Source organism: Lissotriton helveticus, chromosome 6 (genome assembly GCF_964261635.1).
Source record: "Lissotriton helveticus chromosome 6, aLisHel1.1, whole genome shotgun sequence".
Lineage (NCBI taxonomy): Eukaryota > Metazoa > Chordata > Amphibia > Caudata > Salamandridae > Lissotriton > Lissotriton helveticus.
The window spans coordinates 787655127-787678234 of record NC_136067.1 but is presented as its reverse complement, the minus strand read 5'-3'; the positions used below and the strand labels follow the sequence as shown (position 1 = coordinate 787678234).

The 23108-nt window shown below is 43.9% G+C and overlaps 1 protein-coding gene across 4 annotated transcripts in view; it reads right to left on the bottom strand.

The window, feature by feature from the left end:
• The window catches only part of HACE1 (HECT domain and ankyrin repeat containing E3 ubiquitin protein ligase 1), a 302230-nt gene that overhangs the window by 5756 nt on the left and 273366 nt on the right, over positions 1-23108 (bottom strand). For all 4 annotated transcript variants that reach the window (XM_078648310.1, XM_078648311.1, XM_078648312.1 and 1 more), the window contains one exon: positions 22016-22129. In XM_078648310.1, the coding sequence (XP_078504436.1) occupies positions 22016-22129 (114 nt within the window). The remainder of the gene's footprint in view (positions 1-22015; positions 22130-23108) is intronic.

Below are 23108 nucleotides of genomic sequence, written 5' to 3'. Positions count from 1 at the left end.
TAGGTTAGAGACCATATATAGTTAGGAATTAGCATTTAAAAAACCTTGAAAATTCACTGAAAAAACCATAGGTTATAGACCATATATAGTTAGGGATTAGCATTTAAAAAACCTTATTTTACTCACACAAAACCATTGAAATTCCATATATAGTTAGTTGCACTAACTATATATCGCGCACCCGCAATCCACTGCTGATGATGTCACATATTACATCATTCATGACATGGTCAGTGACATCACTGATGACATCTCAAATGACATCACTGATGACATCATCCAGTGACTGTGTGTTTCTGTAAAGTTTAAATATGTTTTACATATTGAAGAATGAGTAGATGTAGAAGTGTCTGGATGAAGGATTTAGTAGGTGCGTGACTGACTGTATGAGTGAGTGATTAAATGTGTCTCACTGAGTGCATGGGTTAGTGACTAAACTGTCTTAATTTGTGCATCATTATGTCTGTTGTTCTGTAAACTGCTGCATGTGTTGGTCAGTAGCTATATGAGTAACTATATGGGTTATTGATTTTGTGTGAGTAAAATAAGGTTTTTTAAATGCTAATCCCTAACTATATATGGTCTATAACCTATGGTTTTTTCAGTGAATATATATATATATATATATTACCTACTGGCAGTCGCCAGTAGGTATATATAGTTAGGATTTTTTTTAATAGGGATTTCTGAAAATTCTATGTTGAATAACTTTGGCGTTGATGGACGGAACTGGCTGAAATATTCAGGAAAATGGCACATTTTGTTTCTGAGCGTCCCCTGAAAGTTTGGGGGGGGTTTCGTCAAGCGGGGGCCGAGAAAAAAGGGGAGTCCCAAAACGTGTTTTTAACATTGAGTTTTCCATAGGGCGGTTGGACTCACTTTTAGCTCGAACGGCTGAATGGATTTCCAAAAAACGTGGCAAAATTGTAGGGACTGGTAGCCCGATGTGCCTTTGCTATGTCTCAAGATATATGCTCCAGTGGTTTTTAAGAAAATTAACTTTGAAAAATATATATTGGGCTACATTGGGCTATATATATGTTAGAGCCCAAATGTAGCCCAATGTAGCCCAATGTAGCCCAAAGATGGCCACCAGAGACAAAAAAAAACAAATGTAGCCCAAATATCAGCCAGATGTAGCCCAACTATAGCCCAGTGACAGAATGTCCCAGAGTGTTCTAAAGAACAACTAGAGCGCTAACAGTCTTACTTATGACAAAAGTATGGCACACCTGAAGTCATCTTGATTGGAATAAAGTGTTAACACTTAAAACATTTAATTTGCAAAGGAACAAAATGAGGGGGTTCATTTTGCCATAGAAATTATGATTAGTGCTGAAGAAAGAAAAATTAGGGCACATTTTGAGTGACTTCTCAAATCCTCTTATATTTCATTAAAAAAATTCTGATATGCAGTCTCCCAAGATGGCCACCAGAGACAAAAGAGCCCAAATGTAGCCCAAATATCAGCCAGATGTAGCCCAACTATAGCCCAATGACAGAATGTCCCAGAGTGTTCTAAAGAACAACTAGAACGCTAACAGTCTTACTTATGACAAAAGTATGGCACACCTGAAGTAATCTTGATTGGAATAAAGTGGTAACACTCAATACATTTAATTTGAAAAGGAACAAAATGAGGGGTTTCATTTTGCCATAGAAATGTTATATATATATATATATATATTCACTGAAAAAACCATAGGTTATAGACCATATATAGTTAGGAATTAGCATTTACAAAACCTTGAAAATTCACTGAAAAAACCATAGGTTATAGACCATATATCGTTAGGAATTAGCATTTAAAAAACCTTATTTTACTCACACAAAACCATTGAAATTCCATATATAGTTAGTTGCACTAACTATATATCGCGCACCCGCAATCCACTGCTGATGATGTCACATATTACATCATTCATGACATGGTCAGTGACATCACTGATGACATCACTGATGATATCATCCATTGACTGTGTGTTTCTGTAAAGTTTAAATATGTTTTACATATTGAAGAATGAGTAGATGTATAAGTGTCTGGATGAAGGATTTAGGTGCGTGACTGACTGTATGAGTGAGTGATTAAATGTGTCTCACTGAGTGCATGGGTTAGTGACTAAACTGTCTTAATTTGTGCATCATTATGTCTGTTGTTCTGTAAACTGCTGCATGTGTTGATCAGTAGCTATATGAGTAACTATATGGGTTATTGATTGATTGTCCAAGTATTTGTATGGGAGACTGAGTGTGTGTGTGGCTGGCTGGGAGATGTGTGACTCTGTGCAGATCAATGTGTACTTGTATCAATGATTGTATAAGAGAGTAAGTATGTGTTAGTATATGTTTGAAAATGTAAGGTACTCTATGTTTAAATGGAAAATGGAAAAAATAGAAAATGGAAGTGTGATTGATTCTTTACAGGACTGACTAGGTGTGTGAGTAACTCCATGGATGAGTGGCAGAGTGTGAGTGTCTGTATAGGTGTATGAGTGCATATGATAGTGTTGTAAAGATGAGTGATTGTATGTATGAATGATTGTATGGGTGAATGAGTGAATGTGTGTGTAGACGTAGGAATCAGTGAGTGCGTATGTAGTAACTAGTATTGGTGTGTCAATGGTTTCAAAAATTATACTCTGTATTTAACACTGGGTGTAACAGAGGTTATATTAAAGTGTGAGGAGATGCATTGTATTGTCACATGAATGATATCATCAGTGATGTGGTCATTGATGTCAAATGAGATGTCATCAGTGATGTCATCAGTGATGTCATTTGAGATGTCATCAGTGATGTCATCAGTGATGTCACTGACCATGTCATGAATGATGTAATATGTGACATCATCAGCAGTGGATTGCGGGTGCGCGATATATAGTTAGTGCAACTAACTATATATGGAATTTCAATGGTTTTGTGTGAGTAAAATAAGGTTTTTTAAATGCTAATTCCTAACGATATATGGTCTATAACCTATGGTTTTTTCAGTGAATTTTCAAGGTTTTGTAAATGCTAATTTCTAACTATATATGGTCTATAACCTATGGTTTTTTCAGTGAATTTCAATGTTTTTTTAATAGCAAATATCATAAGCTGTCGAATGTCAAGTACGTGGTAAGTAAAAACATTTTCGTGTTTATGCACACTGATCTGCTTTGAATGCTGGCCCCCCCCTCATTTCTATTAGGAGTACTCTCTCTTTGCAGATAGTGAAGGGTAGTTAACGCAGGCCTTTGCCCCCGTTGTAATTCGTCGTGCCTGCTTCTCTCTCCATTTGATTGATTGTTCTCTTTGGTTCATTCTCTATTTACAAACAAGCACAGAGTCGCAATACTCTGTTTAGTCTTTGCAGATAGCGAAAAATTGTGTAAAAAAACAAAAGGAATCGAGCAAAATCAGTAGGCCACTAATGGGATCTCTTTTTGACCTCGCTAAAATAGAAACATTAAGAACAACCCCTCATGACAAATACGAAACTAGTGAGATGAACTGAACTCCACACCATGATGGCTGCAATACAGCTCGGCTCCGCCACCCACCCCGCCCAAAATAACGATAAAGAGCGGCTGCCATGATTGCTCGCGGAATGGCCACGACGGAGCTACGAAATGGTGGTGCTCTCATGCTAACGCCAGCTTCAGTCTGAAACATCCAGAAACACTGTAGACTACCAATTCGATCAGTTCCGGTAGCGCCCCAATGTAACCCGGTAGAGAAGAACTAGCCCTCCCCTCTTTGACTGATGGTTCTTGTTGCCTGTCCCTTCTGTTGTCATTTAACAGAACTATTTAGCCTGCTGAAAGGGGTTGTGTTCCGACCGCTGGTTGGTGGAGACATTTTGACTATATTCTGGACCTGCGTTGTCGCGTAATGCGTCATATGACGCGCCGCGTTAGCGCATCCGGAAGTCATCCGGGGCGCGACGAGCAGCGCGTAACGTAAGCATAACAGGTCATGTGACTTGTTAATAAAACTTTTCATTGGTTCATTTTACTTTTCTTATTTTAATGATGAAAGGCTTGGTCATATGACCTAAAAATTACGCTTTTTATTACTTCCGAACATTATTTTTTCTTAAATATATGTTATAATGTTCCAGGCTAATGTACTTTCCCGGAAAATTTACAACTGTCCTGCAAGTAAAATATATTCTTTTTTCGAGAAAAAGGGCGTTTCTTCGTCCCATGACGGAGCCGTTGAGCAAAAGAGGGTCGACCTGCTGTCTTAGTCGCCGATACGCCTGAATATGAGATTCTTATCGATCACTTTATGTTGCAGGAGTAGAAAACACAACAGCCCTTGACCATTTATCTTTACTGCGTTCCTGCGTATTATACCTTTTACCCTTCATGTAATTGGTCTGCTTTATTTCACTTGCCTTTTAATGATTCTAAAACAGTGACTATTATTAAAAACTTTACCAATGTATATACTACTACCATGTTTTCTTTTAAAAACCTTTATTGTGAATATTTCATTATACAAATACGAGCCTATAACCACGTGGGCCGGCCACGGAGCAAACTGTAATCGTATATGATGAGTAGACATTTACACTGTAGAGGAACGTAACGGGCGGGCCATTAGGTTGCAAGAACTAAGGTGTCTAACAGTTGCGGAATCGGTGGACGTACATTTTATAATTAAAATACGACAGGGCCAGTTACAATAATATTATCTAGATATACATTTGCGGGCAAGTACCATGCGCGACGTTAATTCGAACTTTCAATAGTACAGTAATCAATAACACATCAGAACTTAATATCAATAGGGATGTCGAAATACTCAATCAATTCTCGTCCCCGCCCGCCATGTGCTTCAAAACTGCATACGTATCTCGTGATTTCAAGGTTCTGCAACCAGTACACAACAAGGAGTTACGAGTCCCATTTATTCCGGCGCCATTTTGGGCGAGGACGGGCAGGTCCAGGATATAGTCAAAATGTCTCTACCAACCATCGACTATGATGATGTTCATATGCTGTATTTATTAGAGTAACACTCATCTGTCCACATGAAATTAATTTGCCACAATATAAACATGTCATTTTAATCTTTCCAAAGTTCTTCTAAATATTTGGGACCGTTTCCCTTGCCTCTGATACTGTCAGTCCCACTTCTTTGATGAATGTACTGGCAGGTCGGGGGTTCTCCTCCAAATCTCTTTTATGCAGCACTATAATTAATTGGTGCCACCTCTCCATATGACGATGCATGGTATAGTTACCATAACTATATTTTTTTTCGGTTCCTCTGGAGAGTACATCGTGGCAGATGAAGCGTATAACGTACCGGGCATTTACCTTTTTTTGCATGTAGAGGAAAGGAAAAAAAATCGAGCGTCCGAGTTCTAAGGTGTCCCAGGGCCATTTTAGTGGACCAGGCCCAAATCCAAAGAACAGGCCGCCATTTTGAGAGTCCTGTTGCAGCCGCCTGTCGCTGTAGCATCAAGAGCGGCCAACACTCAGCTGAATGGCAACTGAAACGGTAAAGGGGCGCCCCACTACAGCAGACGAGCCTCCACCTAGGAAGGCCCGTTCACGCCGCCTCCCCCCCCCCCCCTTCGGGCACCCCACGCCGTTATTCGGAGCAGTATTGTAGGATGGCCACACCAGTGCAGCAACTTGCTAGACACCACCTTGGTGGTAACCGAATCTCAGCGCCTTGTGGTGTCTTCTATTCAGAAAACATTGTTGTGCTGCCTTCGACCTATTCGCCGCAAGTGCGCACGCAACTCAGCTGCATAGCTTGCTAGACACCACCTCGGTGCTAACCGAATCTCAGCGCCTTGTGGTGTCTTCTATTCCAAAAATATTGTTGCGCTGCCTTTGGCCCCATTCGCACATCGGTCCGCTACTGCCGCCATCTCACAGACCAACGGGGCGCCCCACGCCGACTTTCAGCATTGTAGGATAGCCACACCAGTGCACCTTACTAGACACCACCTCGGTGCCATCCGGATCTTGGAATCTCAGCGCCTTGTGGTGTCTTCTATTCAGAAAATATTGTTGCGCTGCCTTTGGCCCCATTCGCACATCGGTCCGCTACTGACGCCATCTCACAGGCTAATGGGGCGCCCCACGCCGAGTTTCAGCATTGTAGGATGGCCACACCAGTACAGCAACTTGCTAGACATCACCTCGGTGCCATCCGGATCTTGGCATCTCAGCGCCTTGTGGTGTCTTCTAGTCAGAAAATATTGTTGCGCTGCCTTTGGCCCCATTCGCACATCGGTCCGCTACTGACACCATCTCACAGGCCAACAGGGCGCCCCACGCCGACTTTCAGCATTGTAGGATAGCCACACCAGTGCACCTTACTAGACACCACCTCGGTGCCATCCGGATCTTGGAATCTCAGCGCCTTGTGGTGTCTTCTATTCAGAAAATATTGTTGCGCTGCCTTTGGCCCCATTCGCACATCGGTCCGCTACTGACGCCATCTCACAGGCTAATGGGGCGCCCCACGCCGAGTTTCAGCATTGTAGGATGGCCACACCAGTACAGCAACTTGCTAGACATCACCTCGGTGCCATCCGGATCTTGGCATCTCAGCGCCTTGTGGTGTCTTCTAGTCAGAAAATATTGTTGCGCTGCCTTTGGCCCCATTCGCACATCGGTCCGCTACTGACACCATCTCACAGGCCAACAGGGCGCCCCACGCCGACTTTTACCATTGTAGGATGGCCACACCAGTGCCACAACTTGCTAGACACCACCTCGGTGCCATCCGGATCTTGAAATCTCAGCGCCTTGTGGTGTCTTCTATTCCGAAAATATTGTTGCGCTGCCTTTGGCCCCATTCGCACATCGGTCCGCTACTGACGCCATCTCACAGGCCAACGGGGCGCCCCACGCCGACTTTCAACATTGTAGGATGGCCACACCAGTGCGGCAACTTACTAGACACCACCTCGGTGCCATCCGGATCTTGGCGCGTTGTGCTGCCTTCGGCCTATTCGCACATCGGTCCGCTACTGACGCCGCCTCACGTGCCAACGAATTTTCTACGCTTTTTATACCCTATGCCGCATAACAGGTCATGTGACTTGTTTATAAAACTTTTCATTGGTTCATTTTACTTTTGGTTTCCTAATGATGGAAGGCTTGATCATATGACCTAAAAATAACACTTTTCATTGGATGAAAACTTTTTTTTTCCCCAAACGATGAAAGCCCCACCTTGTTTCTGGATGTTTCACACTGAAGCTGGCGTCACCATGAAAGCACCACCATCTCGTGGCTCCGTCGTGGTCATTCCGCGAGCAATCATGGCAGCCGCTCCCCACCAGAAGCCTGCAGGAGTCGGGGGCCCCCAAAACTTTTGTTGAATCCTCAAGGCGGAGGGGACGCTTTCGAGAATGGGGTCCAAGACCTAGCAGACAAGCGTCCGATTTGCAAGGTGTCCCAGTGGACCAGGCCCAAAAAGAAAAGAGCCTGCCGCCATTTTGAGAGTCCTGTGGCAGCCGCCTATCGCTGCACCGCAAGAGTGGGCGCAACTCAGCTGAATTGCGGCTTTTGACACAGTGGACCAAAAGCGGACGGAATGGCAACTGAAACGGTAAAGGGGCGCCCCACTACAACAGACGAGACTCCACCTGGAGAGGCCCGTTCACGCCGCCTCCCCTCCCCCCCCCCCCCGGGGCGCCCCACGCCGTTCTTCGGAGCAGCATTGTAGGATACCAAAACCAGTGCGGCAACTTACTGGACATCACCTTGGTGCCATCGTTCTGCTGCCTTGGAACTATTCGCACAACAGTTTGCTACTGATGACCCACCCCCCGCGACGCCCCACACCGGATGCCGAAATCAGTGCGGCACCCAGGCAACATCACCTGGGTGCCGTCCAGAAATCTGGACGTTGTGCTGCGTTGGGACTATTCGCACAGCCGACCGCTACTTCGTTGTTTTTCCCTAAAAATGTTTATATGTTTTTACTGTTTTTGTTTTGTTGTATATATTTATAAGTTATTAAAGTTTTATAATCTTACTACTGTGTTGGAGTGCTATATATTTTTAATGTGACACATAATTGTAAAAACTTTGATGTACAAAGAGTCATCCCTGGAATCTTCCGCTTCAGGCTCGGTCCCCTCCCCAATCACAATACAGGATGGTTTTCAGATAGTAGGAACGCGTGTGCTGTGACGGATCTCATCGAGTGTGGGCCTTGATCTACTATAACTCCTTTGAAGAGGGGTGATTCTTTACAGCTGGGGCCATAAACTACATCTGCAGGGCTAGCTGATAGCCTAGGACCGGCCTGGACAATTGAACACAGAGGAAAAGGAGTGTCAGAGGGTGCGGTAGTGAATAGGGCGAAAGGGAGGTGTCGGGCGGGCACAGAGTGTGATTCTCAGGGAAGAGCAGCGCAGATGGGGGGAGGTTTATTGCCCATGCATAAGACAGAGAGCGGGGGTGAGCAGTGCCTGGGGAAGATGCTTGCGAGGGTGGGGAGCCATGCTACGAATCGACAGCGTGCAGAGAGTGGGTCTGGTCAAGGCATCTAAAATGGCTGCCGTGCACAACAAAAGTGTGGCATTTGAAAAAAGGCAAGATGGCGCAGACAATGTTTTTCAACACTTCCTGATTTCCTTCGAATCGAACGTTAACAGACGTTGGGGCATATTACCAAAGTTAAGCGATATTTATCCCTAACGATGCTTAGCAACGAATTTTTTACCGCTAAGCATCGTCAGAAATTATCGCAGATAAACCTTGCTATTATCAAGGTTTATCGCAAATGCCATAAAAAACGACCGCAATGCATTAATATCGCTGAAAACTCACCGATATTCATGCATTACCGAGCTAATGCTCTTAGCCATGTTATCCACCTCCCATTGGATAACATGGCTAAGAACTGCTCAGGGCAGGTGGTAGCTTTTGGAGATATTCGCGCTTAGCGCGAATATCTCCAAAAGTTGGTAATAGGAGATAGCGATGTTAGCGACTGTTTCCAGTCGCTAACATCTTGGCATGCCCACTTTGCATGTCATTAGTGATAAATATCACTGACATGCAAAGTGGGGCCCAAGATGGTCACTATCTCCTACTAGCGGTCGCTAACTGGTGTTAGCAACAGCTAGGTAATACAGAGATAATTTTATATCCGCGAAGCGGAGCGCTGTTACAGATATATATCTTTTTTTGAACGTTAATTTCTCAAAATCCACTGAAGCACATATATTGAGACCTAGCAAAGGCACATCGAGCTACCAGTCCCTACAATTTTGCCAAGTTTCGTGCAAATCCATTCAGCCGTTCGATTATTATTATTATTTATTTTTTTTGCCCCGCGGGGCCCTTTTAAAACCTCCACATCAAACCTAGGGGGTCAGGGAGGATCTACTATGCCCCCTTATGGTCATTTGCCCCTTCGCTTTGGCCTCCTCTTGTCTCTCGATCCTACCGAGAGACAAGATGGCGGCCGCTACGGACTGTTTGGAATGTTTACAGACGCCGGAGAACCAATCAGCTTCGCAAAGCTCCGTTACGTTACGCGAAAAGTACGCGAAGCGGAGCGCTGTTACAGATATATATCTTTTTTTGAACGTTAATTTCTCAAAATCCACTGGAGCACATATATTGAGACCTAGCAAAGGCACATCGGGCTACCAGTCCCTACAATTTTGCCAAGTTTCGTGCAAATCCATTCAGCCGTTCGATTATTATTATTATTATTTTTTTTGCCCAGCGGGGCCCTTTTAAAACCTCCACATCAAACCTAGAGGGTCAGGGAGGATCTACTATGCCCCCTTATGGTCATTTGCCCCTTCGCTTTGGCCTCCTCTTGTCTCTCGATCCTACCGAGAGACAAGATGGCGGCCGCTACGGACTGTTTGGAATGTTTACAGACGCCGGAGAACCAATCAGCTTCGCTTCACAAAGCTCCGTAACGCGTAAAGTCCGCGAACCGGAGCGCTGCCTGGTCCGCTGTTACAGATATATATCTTTTTTTGAACGTTAATTTCTCAAAATCACTGGAGCACATATATTGAGACCTAGCAAAGGCACATCGGGCTATCAGTCCCTACAATTTTGCCAAGTTTCGTGCAAATCCATTCAGCCGTTCGGGCTAAAAGTGAGGCCAACCGCCCTATGGAAATCTCAATGTTAAAAACATGTTTTGGGACCCCCCTTTTTTCTCGGCCCCCCCCTTGACGAACCCCCCCCCAAATTTTCAGGGGCTGCTCAGAAACAAAATGTTCCATTTTCCTGAAAATTTCAGCCAATTCCGTCCACAAACGCCAAAGTTATTAGACATAGAATTTTCAAAAATCCCATAGAGAAAAAATCCTAACTATATATACCTACTGGCGACCGCCAGTAGGTAATATATGTATATATATGTATATATATATAAATAAAACATTCACCTTGTCCCAGGGCCCTGCATTTATGCTCACTCTTTGTGTAAATACGCAGCCCAGTGATGAAATGACATTCACCCGGTTCCAGGGCCATGCATTTATGCAACCGAGACTTTGATGTTATGGCACAAATATTTTTGACTTTCGAGTCGAGGTGGCGGACTTAATATTAGCTCGGGAGAGCTTCCTGGGTTTTTGGCAGTCATTGGGACATTATTAGCAACGTTCGGCAGCACTGATTTTTAAATTGATTTTGATAGATTTTATGGTATACTGGCAACACAGGATCTTGAGTTTGGAAGTATATTGTAAATGCTCGCCTATATCCCACTGTGCCAAACGCAAATGAATTTACATGTTTTAATCGTTCATTCTTTCTGCAGCATTGGCAGATTTTAGCAACCTAAAGAAACGCACTGTGCATTCTAATCATGATGTTGCGCCTTACCTATATTTACCCTGGTGTCCAGCTGCAGTTAGCATGCTTATGTTACATTGTGTATTTTGGCTGCAATAGGAATACATGCACTATAGTAGGTCTTCTATTTTCATTAATTAAGTCCAGTGGGTAGGGCTATATAACATATGAGAAATTCATCGCCAAACTAGATTGACAAAGGCCTTTTCAAGGCCGAAACGCGTCTCTCCTTATGCTTGGGATTGAGGGTGACCTGCACCAATATAGAAATGCCGAATCCAGAACTACTTCGTGTCCGTGCCTGCTTCCCATGGAGTTTCTGTGGGAGTTGTTTGTTTGGTGTGTGTGTGTGTACACACACACAGGTGTACACACACACACACACGTGTACACACACACACACGTGTACACACACACACGTGTACACACACACGTGTACACACACACACACACACACACACACACACACACACACACACAAAACAACCAACTCCCACAGAAACTCCATGGAAAGCAGGCACGGACACGAAGTAGTTCTGGATTCGATCCTGGTACTTGTGGTGCCTACGTGTTATCACAAAGGAACAGCCACACAACAGGTAGGTAAAGCTGAGATTCTTTATTGAAGGCTGCCGCATGGAAACAAAAATGTAAAGCTTCACGAGTCTCTTGAGTCCTGCCCGACGCGTTTTATGTTCCTGCACTTGCATGGTATCCTGGTACTTGTGGTGCCTACGTGTTATCACAGTGGGTTGCCAGCCTTCCCAATCTTCCATTATTGTATATAACTCCCAAGTGGGTTGGGTGCATCACTTAGTCATCACAGCGACACCTTACTGCCTCAATAAACAGCTCCTGGTTCTCACGCTGCTACGCCCGATGGCACTGCTGCAGGACTGTAACAAAACAGCGGGGCTCCTTCCGCGGCTCAGGCACAGCCTCTAAACATCAAACCATCGAGTTTGCCTGCAAATATATATATATATATATATATATATATCAAAGCTCCATGGGGTGACCAAGTCGAGCAGCACTCGCTGAGCGGGCACCACCCCCAAGCGTAGGGGGCCACTAGCCTGGAATATGCGGGGCTTGAGGTGGCACACGGCACATGGAAAGAGTGCGGCTCCATATCCTTGGGGCTCATGTGGAGCCATTCATCGTGGCAAATATACAAGGAAGCAAGATGGACTACATCTCCCATAATACAGTCACACGCATTGTCTAATTCATAGCAGCTGCATATCAGCGTGCGATGGGACTTAATGAGGTGGGTGTGGCCCTGTGCGTCCTTCGACTGCAGCGCCTCTGAAGAAGTGAATTACGAAACGCGTCAGGCGGCAGACGTATGCCTTTTAAAAACTGAGAAATGAAGCTGTGCAACTCAATAAAATCGCTTTTGGGGAAAAGCGTGTCGTGGTGTGAGTGCTGCTCGACTTGGTCACCCCATGGAGCTTTGATATATATATATATATATATATATATATATACACACTTATTCCTCTATAAGTATATATATATTTTACAAGCTGACAAATATATATATATATATATATATATATATATATATATATATATATATATATATATATGTATGTATTGAGGCAGTAAGGTGTCGCTGTGATGACTAAGTGATGCACCCCAACCCACTTGGGAGTTATATACAATAATGGAAGATTGGGAAGGCTGGCAACTCACTGTGATAACACGTAGGCACCACAAGTACCAGGATGCCATGTGAGTGGCTACACCCATTAAGGCGGGAACTTTGCTATAATTATGGTCTGAAGAAACTGTTGCCGTCCCACTGTTTGAGAGCCCACTGCCGATGAGGAAGTGCAGGACCGTGAAACGCGTCGGGCAGGACTCAAGAGACTCGTGAAGCTTCAACTTATATATATATTTATATTTATATATTTTGTGTGCATTTCCTGGGCACACATTGAGGAGACCCGTCTCAACAAGTGGACAGAGCAACCCAGGGCAGCTTCGGCATCTTTTTTCTTCCATGGTAATGGATTGGCTTTGTCCCACCACATCCGCCCGCAGAACCTGTGCCGCTGCTCATTGCAGTTTGTGATTCACGAAGGAATCCGGATCACTGCATTCATGTTTTCCAGGCGTGTGATGGCGTTTGGGGACTCGGGCGGAGGTTTTGCTTCAAACTGCCTCAACTACTACAGCTCTGAACAGCGTTCTCAAAGCCCTGATGTTCTATGGACATTGCCGGTGGAAACAGCTTGCCTTGCATGCGGTGAGAGTGCATGTTGGGACTTGCAGTCCCTCACAGGGACTGCAGGTCTGTGAGTGACTTTCATTGGCCAATCAGGAGTGCCGATATTGGCGGAACGACTGGGGCTACTTAAACGGAACTGTGGTTGTTTAGGGGAGGAGTAGGCATTTGATAAAGGCAATGTCCGAAATGCGTCATGCCCATACTCTTTGGAATTAAACTCCTGCTTGATGAAACCCCATGGTGTCCCTCGGGTTCTTTCGAGGAAAGGGACCTTTTAGTTACATACATACATACATACATACATATATATGTTTTGTTTTCCAACAAGCAGGAAGATTTGGGTTTCCCCTTGAACACGAACTATTCTGCTAAACCCTAAACATCAATTAAACTCCCCACGTAACACCTACCTGGACTGGGCTGAAGCATTCTGGGCGTTGTGGTCCACAGACACATAGTGGACTATGAACAGGTGTGCAAGCATTCATGTGGGTGGAGTGTGCCCTTGACCTACAAGAGGGCGGCAGGATCAGAGTTCGTGTTTTGGCAAGCCTCCTGAACTCTTGGCCGCTGATGAAGGCAGACGAAATTGCCGAAATGCATTCGCCACAACAAGAATAAAACGGCTTCCAAAGTGTTCCCCGTGGTGGTCTCTGCTCATTTTCGAAAGAAAGGAGGTTTTGTGGATATTTTTCTGTGTCAGCCAGATACACAGCACGGAGACCCCCGCCTCGCAAGTTGGCCCTGACATCACTGGCTTTTGGCTGCAACTGTGGCTATCTGTGGCTCCAAGCAATTGGAAAGATAGGGCCCGCCATGGTCTTTGGGGAAACGTGAAGGTGGTAATGCGGTTATTAACTGCGGGCGACTTGTATTTACATTGCCGCCCCCACTTAACTTTATACACGGATTCCAAGGCTGAGGCGGTTCGGGGACCTAAGGAAGTGTTTTGTTTTCCAACAAGCAGGAAGATTTGGGTTTCCCTTTGAACACAAACTATTCTGATAAACCCTAAACATCAATTAAACTCCCCACGTAACATCTACCTGGACTGGGCTGAAGCATTCTGGGCGTTGTGGTCCACAGACACATAGTGGACAATGAACAGGTGTGCAAGCATTCATGGGGGTGGAGTGTGCCCTTGACCTATAAGAGGGCGGCAGGATCAGAGTTCGTGTTTTGGCAAGCCTCCTGAACTCTTGGGTGCTGATGAAGGCAGACGAAATTGTCGAAATGCATTCGCCACAACAAGAATAAAACGGCTTCCAAAGTGTTCCCCGTGGTGGTCTCTGCTCATTTTCGAAAGAAAGGAGGTTTTGTGGATATATATATATATATATATATACATATATATTTTGATATTTACAGGCTGTGCCTGAGCCGCGGAAGGAGCCCCACTGTTTTGTTACAGTCCTGCAGCAGTGCCATCGGGCGTAGCAGCGTGAGGAACAGGAGCTGTTTATTGAGGAAGTAAGGTGTCGCTGTGATGACTTAGTGATGCACCACAACCCACTTGGGAGTTATTTACAATATTGGAACATTGGGAACGCTGGCAACCCTCTGTGGTATCACGTAGGCACCACAAGTACCAGGATACCATGCAAGTGCAGGAACATAAAACGCGTCGGGCAGGACTCAAGAGACTCGTGAAGCTTTACATTTTTGTTTCCATGCGGCAGCCTTCAATAAAGAATCTCAGCTTTACCTACCTGTTGTGTGGCTGTTCCTTTGCAGGCAAACTCGGTGGTTCGGTGGAGATATATATGCGCTGCAGCAACTTCCCTTTCTTCGTAAAAGAAGTCAAGCACTACACTGGGGTGGCGTAGATGATCTTTATTCAGCCGTCAACTGCCATAGACAAACGTGTTTCGGAGTTTTCCTTCGTCAGTGTCAATTCTACACACTGCGAGGACGCCATTTAAACTATTTCACGTCACCTGAGTAACACACTCGATGGCGGTGAGGAGACTTCACACAATGCTAGTAAATTGGCAGCTATCTTAACATGGTAAATTCATGTATGTTTGGATAGGACCATAGTTTAAAAATACCACACTTCTGTCCTTTGCACAATCTATATATCACAATATTGTAAAAAATCCATTTACAAATGCCATAGTATTGTTCACATGTCTACAATCTGCCATGATTAAAGTCGCGTATCGGAGTGTGTAATATGTGTACAAAGGCGGGCTCATAAGAGAATAATCGCATTTTAGCCATAAATCGGCATTTCACTGATGTGACCCTCAAAGCTGCACCCGATACAATATAATACGGGTTCAGGCACTTGTTCGGCGTATTGCCACGTGACCCAGACAGCCGCAAAATGGCAGAGTCTATTGGTCAATACCAGTCCGCCCCTTAATTGTATCCACATAATGACGTGGATCGGCAAATGATAGCATCGCTAAAGTACTCATTATAGAAATTTGCCCAGGACTGAAAAAAGAAACAAGAATGCATGTCAAAGTCCCTCAATTAGTACACAATGTTTACAGTGTGGGGTTATGAGAAAAATAGAAAAAGTGAAAAATCTAGTCAAGATATCAACCAAGCATATTTTCAGAGAAACAATTTTGTCAGTTGGTCAACTAAAAGATCTCACATAGTTCTAGTTTACAGTTATATTTAACACATAAGGGTTTACCCAGATCATAAAGGCTAGAGAAAATTATCTGCCTAGATGTACTGCCAATTCTTCCCCATGATTTAATCCCCCAGGTGTCTTAGTCTGTAAGTCAATTATAGTTCATGACTCTAACCTGCGTAGTCTGGAGACCGGCGCAGCGCCAGGAGCTCTACCGACACTCAGACATACCAGAGGAAACTTCTGCACTCTTCCCATGTGCCCCGTGAGGCATTACGAGTAGGACCATATGTCACGTATTCATATTCCTGTCTTTTTGTACTCTTCCTTATTTTAGCTCATGCCCGCAACCAGCAAAGACTTTCTGGTTGCCGTCCATGGTAAGATCTTTATGTCCCGCCGCCATTCATGACCACGACCTTCTAACGGCGTCACACAGAGGTGTGAACTGGCTTGATCTCATGCTTGCTCACTGGGCAATTGGTTCTCTGAGACTGTTAGTATGTACCAATTACTATGGCAATTTAGACCCGAGTGCAATTAAAGAGGGCGAACTCTCCACAGTCCCCCGAGCAACCAGTATCGGGCCGTGGTGTCCGTGTTTTCAACTAGTTCTTGGAGCACCTGTTCATATAGCCAAATTGTTTCTTCTAAACCCTTGGACACTACTGAAGAGAATATCATTCAGAGCCAACTAGTCTCCCGTATGTGCTTTTCTGACCACCCTTTCCTCACTATACCTTGGGACATGCGTATGTATGTCTATTTTCCTATATTGTCATGGTTGCTTATGTGTACATATATGCATTTCAACCATTTTACTTGATGCAAGTAATTGAATAACATTATGGTGCTAATATATTCACTATCAACTTTACTTCTCAAATATTCATTGAACTAGATTGTTTGAAATTTTGATTGATATGCTCTGATATGCCAACCTAACAGTTCTTAGTGGCTTTCTTCCCCAACTATGCATGAAACATGACGTTTTGAAAAGAACTTGCTATGTCTACCTGGCACTATATTTATCACTTGAGGCATTTGTTAATGATGTGGCCATGTTGAAATTTGGACTAATCTTCTAAGAAATGCCTTAATGACAGTTCTTAATGGCTCTTTCGCGTAATGATGCATGGAACCTGACGTCTTGTAATGAACTTGCTTTGCTCACCTGGATATACAACGTCCAACTGATCTTTTTAGGTTGGCAGATCTTCGGCAAGGGGTTGATCTCTGCCACTCCATCAACTCCGCCACCTTCCCAGAAGACTGGAAACATGCAGAGTTCAGGGCGATGGAGGTGCCGGCTCTGTTGAAGATGAGATGCGGGCAGGGGCCCGAAGTTGCTCCGGGGTGGATGCTCTTCATGATCTGAGGGTGTTGTCGACGGTGAGGGGATCCAGCTGAGCAGGTTCTGCTTGGGTCTGATGGTTGTGGGTGGGAAGAGAGGGTCTAGGATATCGAGGCTATTGAAGCAATCATAAATCTCCTTAATCTTGAGGTGGAAAAAGGTGACGTGCTTGATGCAGAGGTCTTGGGAGGGTAGGATGTCTGCAGTCTCTGTTCTGGGTTTGGCGAATTCTTCGACCATGGAGAAAAGATCTTTGCTATTGAGTGTGTTGGTGTTGATCCTGAGTGGTCTGAGTGGTCTGAATGGTCTGAGGCCGAGTGGTCTTCTGGGTCTTGCTGCTCCTCCACCTCTTCTCGAGCTGTCTGGAGGTGCGTCTGGACTCACGAAGTGCAGGAGAGAACCAAGTGGCTTTCTTGGAGTGTATCTTCCCTGGGGCATTCTTTTGGGGAGCCAGTGTGTTGGTGAAGTTGGAGATCCATCGGTGGAGGTTGTGGACTGAGGTATTAACATCTGTGGATGTCGGTGGTGGGGTTTGCTCTCAGGCTTGCCACTGCAGAGCCTGTATGTGCCATGCAGACTGGCATTTAAAATCCTTGCTAATCCTTACACCTCCCTTTTATTAGATATAAGTCACCCCCTAAGGTAGGCCCTAAGTAGCCAATAGGGCAGGGTGCTATGTCAGTAAAAGGTAAGACATGTGCTTTTAAGTTTTACACGTCCTGGTAGTGCCAAATTCGTTTTTCACAACTATGAGGCCTAACACACTCATGGAACAACATAACATTTAATAAGCTGTAATTCCTGATTGAAAAGGACCAGATCTGTCATGATTTATACCTATGGATTTCTAATGATAAATCCTCTTTAATGGTAAAGACTAATTATCATTACAACTTTCAAAAGTCCACTTTTAGAGGCCGGTCAGTTCAGGCTGGACAGTTGCCATGGGGAGCAGGGTCAAGACTGAGTTGCATAAGGGTTGGTCCAAACTGGGGTGGAGTGGTGAGCAAACAACATGATGGATTACATCTAGATCTGTGGGTGGGGGTGAATGTTTGATTTGCTCAGCATTCTGTCCATCACTTATTCTTTTTAATAGTTAGAAAGTTGACATCTTACTGCTCTGAGCACATTTGTGCCTACAGCCTGTCTCTGAACAGAGTGGGGTGGGTGTCAGCTGGACTTTGTGCATTCCCTCTAGACAGCCACCCACAAAAGGTATTTAGGTGTGATCTAATGGATCTTCCTGGTGGGATGGGAGGGATGAGATGTGCACAGCCTCACACTTAGACCTGAATAGGCTGTGCCCTGTCCTATGTGGGAAGGGTATGCCCAGACGTGGGTCCTGTGCTCACTGTGCCACTGGATTCAAGCTAGCCTGGTTGATGAGGGGGTGATACCCTGAAACCTGTCCTAGGATGACTGTTTCCAGTCCAGAGAGTACCTGGCCTGGCAGTTGGGGATGGACTGTTCCCATGGGGAGCAGGGTCAAGACTGATTTGCATATGGCTGGGTCCAACCTGGGTTGTCGTGGTGAGCAAAGAAATGATGGATTGAACCCAGATCTGTGACTGGGGGGTGAACGTTATTTGTTCAGCATTCTGTCCATCATTTATTCTTTTTTACATTTAGAAAGTTGGCATCTTACTTCTCTGAGCACATTTGTGCCTGCAGTCTGTCTCTGATCAGTGTGCGGTGGGTGACAGCTGGACTTTGTACATTCTCTCTAGACAGCTACACAAAAAGGGAATTTAGGTGTGATCTAATGGTTCTTCCTGGGAGGATGTGCACAGCTTCACACACAAAGGGCTGCTGCACCCCCCCCCTTTAGAATTAGAAGCCTAGGTAGGAATTGAGAAGCTCTGTGCACTTCAAAGAGCCTTCTTTGAAGTCACGTTCACTTCAAAGGCACAACTGGGTATGTTTCCTGGGTCTCTGACCCCACCAATACAGTACACTTCTGTACTTGAAACCACTCTGCCAGGAAGAGGAACTGCTCTAAGGACTGTCACTCTGCTACACAGCTGCTCTTTTAGACAGCTGAATTGCTGTGTTGCCCTTCTGCCATCTGCTTTCTCTGACTGAGTAAAGACTGGACCTCCATCATTTGAATCCAGAGTAACTCCAGGGGCTAACTGACTAGCCTCCTGATTGGAAGACTCATTGATCAGTCGTCCACCCTACTCCTGTCCCTGGCCCATTGGAAGTGGACCCAGGAACTTGCTCCAGCGGAACCGACGCATCCTCTACAGAGAGAGCAAAATCGCCACATTGCGGGAGCAGGACCAGCGCATCGCACTCGGAAATACTGCAGAGAGACGAGCAGTGCATCCCCTCAATTGCGTGGAGAAAAACCCAGTGTATAGCCTTTGGAACAGGCACATCTCAGAACCGGTGCATCGTCTTCGGAACTGGCGCATCACCATTATTGCGGGAAGCTAATCGACGCATCACCTCGACTGTGGAATTGACACCGACTCATCACTAGGCTGCACCTGCATCTTTGCTGTTGCAACAAGGATCAGTGTACTTCTTTTCAGTGGGCCTTGCATCTTGCCCGCGCTCCATCACGGTCAGCCTGAACATGTGACTTTGTCCCAGTCCTGCGCAACCAGATATCTCAAATAGGCACTTATTGCTTCTAAGAGCTATTTTCACATTTAATCTTTAAAAAGTCATATCTCGACTCATACTTGTTGGAGTTTTGCTGTTTTGATCTTGTTTTATTTATAAAATTAGTCTTTATTTTCTAACCTAGTGTGGAGTCTTTTTATGTGATGTTTTAACCGTTTTACTGTTTTAGGTGTTGCACAAATACTTTACACACAGCCTCTTACATTAAGCCTGACTGCACTGTGCCAAGCTGCCAGAGGGTGAGCACAGGTTGAATTATGGTGTGTGGTGACATATCCTGACTAGGATTGTTGTTCCTGCTTGGACAGGGTGCATACCCCTGCCAAACAGAAACCCGATTTCTAACACTTGCATTAACACCTCAATGTTTATTTACAGACTGTTAGCGCTCTACTTGTTCACTATAGCTCTGTGGTGACGCTTCAGTTAATTACTAGAAAGTTAACTGACAGACTTTGATGGTGCTGAAGTACACATTTCTCCTTGTATTTCAAAACGTTATACTGACATGGATGAGGAAGAAATTTGGGAACTCGCAGAAAATGTCCTAATTTTAGCTTTTTAGAGCACTAATCATAATTTCTATGACAAAAAAGGACCCCTTGTGTTGTTTCCTTACTGCAGTCACCTCTGAAGGAAATACATTCAACTTTACAGCTTTATTTCATCAAGGTGCCGGTCAGGTGTGCAATACTTTTGTCATAAATACAAAATGCTAGCGCTCTAGTTGTTTGTTAGAACACTGTGGAACACAGTAGAACCCTGGAGGATTAACTGATGAGTTGCTGCTGCTGTTGGAAGTATATGTTTTACTCAGAATATCATACTTTAGTCTCACATGGTGGAAGTTTAGTATAGTGTGAACATATAGAAAAGGTGCTCTCATTTTCTCTTCTGGAGCACCTTTCATATCCCCCATAAGAAAATCACGAGAGAAAGTTTGATCTAAAACACTGTTCATTAAATCTCAGCAGAGAGACAGTATTTTTCACACAGTAACATCACTTAAGAACCAACGAGAATTCCTAAAATGAGTCTAAAGCCACCAAAAAATGATAAATATTGTGACTAAAATGTGTTTCCACCCTTTATATGTGTCCCTTTTTTGTGACTTTCAAAACCTGGCATTCACTACAATATATTATAATACCCACCATGTCACAGAGTCCTGTAATGGCTGCCACAACATGTTGCCCATATTGTAGCCGGGAAATCAGAAGGCGTCCCTTTCGGGCCCTCTGCTGCCCCTCCCCCATAGGCCTCTAGTGATTCCGATGTCCCCACCCAGCATTCCTTATATTTTTTTTAATTCATTATCAAGGTGCAGGCACCATGCTCCTGAGTCCTGTAGTGGCTGCCACAACAAATTATTCATGTTGACTACCACCCTTTAATTTGGTCAATCAGAGCATATATGGACACTACCTACATTTTAACCCCTTCATACTTAACCCGAATCCCTCATTAAACTAGTCTAAAAAAAAAAAATGAACGGATTTATACCAAATCACAAAAGATTACTTTTACAGTAAAGTTCTAACTTTCTGCCAAATTTGGTGCAATGCAGTTCATCCATTTTTTCGGTACAAGACAGCAAAGTTTCTTATGGGAATTAAGATGGATAACCTTTTCCTGGGCCCCTGCTTGATGGATCAGTGCAAAACTGTCCATGAAGGAACCAAGATGGATGAAACATTTTCTTGGGGAAAGGTTTGTGGAGATTCATCAAAGGGTGCCAAAGTTATTAGCAAGCAAAAAAACACTACTCCTATAGGAACTCTGACCTAACTGTAACTACACTTTTGTTACCTTCACTGTCTAATGCATTATATATAGAGAGAGGCACATTTATATACATACATAAGCAGATGTGGAGAGTGTAATATAGTACTTATTACCATGGCTGAATGTGGGGAGGCGGGGTCATGATTCAGAAGCTGCAAATCCTCCAGTGGGTCATGTTGCCCTTCCCCTCCCCCAACAATGGGAATAGACACCATATTGCACTCAGCGGATCTGCATGTATAGTTTATGCCATGCGGGTTTCTCATGTTCAGAAGTTACAAACAGCGCTAATTCATTAAATCTAGATCACAGGGGTCAAACAAATGAAGTTGGATAACATCCCAATAACTTGACACTGTAAGTATGGCCTCAGTTGTTTTCTTCTTCAAAAGTAATCTAAAATATAAATTTGTAAAGCATTAATGTATTTTCCTTAAATCAGTTACATTGTACATACACATATATATATATATATATATATATATATATATATATATATATATATATATATATATATATATATATATATTTATACTTGAAATGCACAAAAATGATTTAAAAATAATACAACGCCTTTAATCAATTTCCCAGATACATTAACAATAGACTCCTTCACATACCATGTACTTGATGTGGGGAGAAGGTTCGGGGTGTAGGGCACAGCAGCTATTGTGAAATTCTGCAATCCACTGCCTCCCATAATGAAGGCAAAGCCTCCATGAGGTACTCTGGAACTGGAAAGAAAAAAACAACATTAAATGTGCTTTTCAAAATCTGGCACTCCAAAAGGACATACTTTAAATGCTTACAAGGCACAGGGAACTTGCAAGTGCGCAGAGCGAAAGGAGGCTTTATAATCTTACGACCCAGTGTAACTTTGCAGATCCTAATCCTGTAGACTGAATCGAAGTAGGATTAGGAAAACACTTTAGATATTGACAATAGATTTGGGTGACAAAGGAACTGCACTCAGATCAGTTATATCAGGATACACACCATACAATAAAGAACTGTAGGGGTGTTTACTATTCAGTCACTTAGTAGATTAGTTCTCCTGTGAAGAAAAAGCAACTACGGTATATCTTCTGCCACAAAAATTAAATGCAAACAGTATTAAAGTCCACCTGCAAGAATTGGATGTCCAAACATTTAACAATCTAGTTCCCAACTTACAGCCTTTTTTTGGAGTGACAGTGGTCTGTTAATCCAATTTTTAGATTATGAATTCTGACAACCTCTATATGCCCTCTGGATACCACAGCACTTAGAAATCCAGAAAGAATACTACAATAGTAATGGCGATAAGCATGAGAAGGCAACACCCGTAGTAATAAAAATAAATTAATAGTTATTAAAATAACATTTTATAAATATGCTCATTTAAATAAATCCCCAATGGGAAAATAGGAAATTGCTGTCCAGTCCCTGCTAAACTCTTCTTTTACCACAACTGTCAATCCCAAACTCTAAATGACGCAAAATTATGCATAGTTTTACAGGTATTTATGATCCAGGGCAAAAGGTGTTAAGAGCTGGAAAGGTACTCTTGTCTCAGTTCAAAAAGCGAATTGCGCTGTTTTGCATCAAGGGGACTTTACAGGGGTATTACTGAGGTGGCTCAACGCAAACATCCATAGGTTATGATGCAAAGTTGGATCTACTAGGAGAGCGAGACGAGGCTTTGCGTCTAAAACGAATGCCTATTGAAAGCAG